General features: G+C 38.0%; 1 protein-coding gene across 1 annotated transcript; it reads left to right on the top strand.

Annotated features, from left to right (window-relative positions):
* The first annotated feature begins 825 nt into the window (after positions 1 to 825).
* Positions 826 to 2,223, top strand: LOC133710790 (probable transmembrane ascorbate ferrireductase 3). The gene is made up of 4 exons (XM_062136919.1): positions 826 to 1,111; positions 1,202 to 1,250; positions 1,401 to 1,603; positions 1,702 to 2,223. The coding sequence occupies exons 1-4, from the start codon at positions 950 to 952 to the stop codon at positions 1,963 to 1,965; spliced, it is 678 nt and encodes a 225-aa protein (XP_061992903.1). The 5' UTR covers positions 826 to 949; the 3' UTR covers positions 1,966 to 2,223.
* The last annotated feature ends 2,234 nt before the right edge of the window (positions 2,224 to 4,457 follow it).

The raw sequence follows: 4,457 nt of genomic DNA, 5'->3' as shown, positions 1-4,457 counted from the left end.
CCAACGAATTGAGCTTGTTTTGGTTAAAGTTTCTGCATATTGGTCACAATCATATTCCCAGCACGTCTTGTTTAGGAATGTGTTTATCAGCTTCATCTGTACGTCGACCTTCCAGTCCAGGAGTACAAAAACAAATTACGTATAAGGAAGGCCCCTGTGTAGTCCTAATCTTGTTAGAAACATGGATGGGCCAGATTGACCCAGTTACGGCCCTATTATAGATGTCTTGGCTGACCAAAGTTGGGCCTCAGTTTCACCTCATGGGCCTTGTCCTTTGTAGAACACAACAATGGGAGATGGACTATTTTGTCATCTATTAACATGCAAGATGTAACTGTCAAGATGCTTTAGTCTACATTATACATTCATGGTAGATTAGCTCCCTGCAGTGGTAGACACTCCGAGCTTATCTATCAATGCATGAAGCCAGACTACCTATATAAAGAACTGATCTACATAATGTAATCCTTATCTTTACTCTTGGATTAGTTTCTTTATATTGGAACATGCTTTTGCGGCTGTTGTATAATATATGGTTTCTTTACATTACATTATCTTTAAGTAATCACTTAATCGGGTATCTCCCTTTGTCACTCCACTTCTCTCATTTCCCTCTGTATATTATTCACATATGGGACATCAATTTTCTTTTGACTAGGCTACATATAAGCTTTCTGCTGTCCGATTGCTAATTTGTAAGAACGAATAAATACCCTATAGTACAAGCAGAGCTGGCTTCTGATGCTTTGCTAAAGTTCAAAGTTTTGCTCAGAATTCCAAAACCAACAGAGCAAGCAATCCAAAACAACGTTTACGTGTGTTTTCACAAATTATTTCAAACAGGAAATGTGCATATATAAGAACTCATTGGGGATAACTATCAAATCAAAAGGAACCAATTTTGAGATTAAATTCGATAGCCTCTATCTTTCCCATCTAAATAGTTGCAATGTATACTAATACAAACTATAGGTACCAGCGTTCAGCCTCTAGATTAACAATAGGTGCACACTTGTTTGGCATCTTAGCCCTCATACTCTTGCTTGTTTGGTTGTTGCATTATCGCGGGGGTCTCGATTATGATTCTGACAATGCAGAGCAAGTTTTCAATGTAAGATATTTAGTGTCTGGTTCATGTTCATGGGTTAGAACGTTGAACAACTTAGGACTTTACTAAAGTTTTATTTGTGTAATTTGGCAGGTTCATCCATTTCTTATGTTCTTCGGATTCATTTTCTTTGCTGGTGAAGGTATTGAATAGCCTTTCATAATTAATTTAGGAATTCCCATTTACCTTTTATATTTGAGTAGAACCATACATAAGAAGGTATAAAATGAAGTAATTTTCTCGTAAGCATATGTTGTTCGGTTTAGTAAGTGTGCGTGTTGATCATGAGCAGCAATGATGGCATACAAGACTGTAAAGTCGCAACACAACGTGCAGAAGTACGTTCACGGCTTCTTTCACCTGGTAGCTCTTTGTTCCGGAATATTCGGAATATGTGCTGTTTTCAGGTTCCACGATATGGCGGGAAATCTAGAGGACATGTATAGCCTCCATTCATGGATTGGCTTGACCACAATTATCTTGTTCGGCTTGCAGGTATATCATTAAACAGCCAGCTTAATTAATTATATCTATAGGCCACTTAACTAACTAATTAGCTAGCTAAGTACTGTCATTTAATTACGTATTTGCAGTGGTTGTTTGGATTTGCTACATTCTTGTTTCCAAGAGCGTCAGAACAGTCGAGGCTCCAAATTGCTCCTTGGCATATGAGTTTCGGCAGGGTGCTCCTATACATGTCAATATGTGCCGCCATGTCCGGCTTGATGGAGAAATCCACATTCCTCCGGGATAAGATAAGTGAAAGAGAATTACATCTCATCAACTTCACTGGACTCTCAATCCTCCTCTTTGGCATCTTCGTTGATCTTTCAGTTGCTCTGGCGCGTTACGTGTGATTTATATCTTCATCGATCAACGGCTAGCTTCAGGAATTAATTATTTGAGCACTGGTTTGGTGCGAACTGCATGTTACTTTAATTTCCTCAATTTGGTGTGAATAATTATTTGAGAGATGAGGGTGATCATATATATAATGTGGTTTTGATATTTGTGGATTTATTATTTTGTGAGTACGTACTGAGTAGTTTGTATCAATTACCCGAACCAGCATTAATAAATCGTATTTAGCTGGGTCTAAATCTGGCTTCTCGAGACATGAAGTAGTAGTTGCAGCTACATGCATGTTTCTTGCTTGGAAGATAAAGTTTTCATTTGTGGATTTGAATTGTTGTATTAACTCTAAACGTGAAAAGAAAAAAGAATGGTAGCATCTAAATTTAAAATTTACTGTAGCATCTAAATTTAAAATGGACAAAGTTCATTTCTTGCACCTTGTTTCAGAATATATTAGCTTGTGCCCAATAACATTTAGTCTAATGGTAGAAGTCTCTCATTTATAAATGAGAGATCGTGAGTTCTACTAACAATAGATTAGTACGATGTTGTATATGAATTGTTTATTTGATAAAAAAAGAAGAAGAATATATTAGCTTGTATTACGACGTTGGACTTGTTAATTTACATATATTAACTTAGCAAATGAACCAAAAGACATTAACTAAGCATTTTCCATGCAAATTAAAAAGAAGAAGAACCTTCTCCATTCCACTTTATTCCTTTCCCTTTCCACTTATAATATTGATCTGTTTCTTCTTTCATAATTCACTAGTACGTTTTATATTATCAATTTGCCTTTTGGATGGGGTCTAGGGTAGGGCTGGGCACCTGAAACCGAAAATCCGAACCCGAACCGGTCCCGTATCGAAAACCGGCGGGACGGGACGGTTTGAAATCCTGAAAATCAATTATTTGGGCCCGTCCCGAACCGTCCCGTTTTAACGGGACGGGCTTCGGTTTGGAAAGTTTGAATCCCGCATAGGCCCGGCCCGTCCCGTTTTATTTTCATTTATTCTATTTTTTTACTTTTCTATTTATATGACATTTGATTGGTTGATTTTCGAGTCTATAGTCTTAACATGAACTCGAGCACACTGGATAGGCCGATCCAAACGGTAAAATAATCCCCAATTCTGATCCCTTCATTCATTCACGCGATCCCCAATTCATCATTCATCATTCATCACACACCGTTCCAAGCTTAGAACCCTAGATCCCCAATTCATCATTCATCAATTCGTCCTCTTGCTTTGTTGTTCCGATCGGATCTGAAGCAAGACTGCTCTGCTCTCTGATCAGGTACCACTCTTTCAGCTTCTTTGATTATTATTCGTCTGCTTTTTTGTGAAATCGAGCTGGGTTTTTGTAAAGAATCGAAATTGGAAACTGGGTTTTGGGCTGTGATAACTGATAAGTGAGGGTTTTGGGTTTTCTTGGGTCCCAAACGAAAGTTGAAAATGGCGTTTGTTTTGGGGGAAATTGTTGCTTCTGGCCTTGGATTGTGAAAGATATGTTCTTTGAGTAATTGAATTCGATTCAGAAATTGGGTTTGATTTTGATTGTGAATTAAGGTTGTAGATATATTGGATTTTCGTTTCTTGAATCAAGGTTGTGAAATTTTTTTTCCCCTGGATGTAATTATCTTTGTTTGTGCAGATGTTTTGTTCCGAGTCATCAACATCTTGATTCTTGCGGCTTGAGGAAGCTGATGGCTAGAGGGAAGAAAATAGCTCGACCTCGATCAGATGCTTCTGGTCTTGAGGATTCTTCGACAGCCACATCACCGTCTTTTCCTGCACTGCTCGAAGCTGCAAGAGAACCTGAAGGTGCAGATCCAACTCTTGAACAAGCTGCAAGTCAACATTCTGGAAGTGAAGCTGCTGCATCTGTAGGTGAGGCTCCCTCTGAAAAATCAGGTATAAAACGTAGCTTTGTTTGGGAGCATTTTAAAGAGTATGATAAGATTGAACATGCTAAAGATGCTGATGGAAAAGACATTCAGATAGTTCATAAGAGAGCTCATTGCATCTACTGTCCTAGGGGAAAGGTTGGTGATTTTGCTGTTGAAAGTTCTAAGAATGGCACTTCTGGAATGATTAGGCACATTAACTTGACTTGTAGATATTATCCTCCTAATATGGAAAAGTCGCAGAAAAATCTTGTTGGTGATAAATTTAAGGGCAATAGACTGACCACAGTAACTTATAATCAAGATGATTATTTAGAAGCTTGTGTAGAGATGATTGTTATTGATGAGCTTCCTTTTAGTTTTGTGGAGAAGAAAGGCTTTAACAGATTTTGTGTTAAAGTGTGTCCTCTTTTTGATGTTCCCTCTAGAAGGAAATTGTGTAGGACATTTCTAAGTATGTATGATACTTCAAAGAAGGATTTGAAGAAGACTTTGAGGAAGTATAGGTTGAGTCTAACCACCGATACTTGGACTAGTGTTCAAAATGTCAATTACATGGTGCTTACTGCCCATTTCATTGAC

This window comes from Rosa rugosa, chromosome 5 (genome assembly GCF_958449725.1).
Source record: "Rosa rugosa chromosome 5, drRosRugo1.1, whole genome shotgun sequence".
NCBI lineage: Eukaryota > Viridiplantae > Streptophyta > Magnoliopsida > Rosales > Rosaceae > Rosa > Rosa rugosa.
This window is presented reverse-complemented; position numbering and strand designations above follow the sequence as displayed.

Coding starts and splice junctions, on each gene's coding strand:
- LOC133710790 (XM_062136919.1), top strand. CDS start 950: ATGTATACTAATACAAACTATAGGTACCAGCGTTCAGCCTCTAGATTA. Junction 1,251..1,400: donor CATTTTCTTTGCTGGTGAAG/GTATTGAATAGC, acceptor GATCATGAGCAG/CAATGATGGCATACAAGACT. Junction 1,604..1,701: donor TTATCTTGTTCGGCTTGCAG/GTATATCATTAA, acceptor ACGTATTTGCAG/TGGTTGTTTGGATTTGCTAC.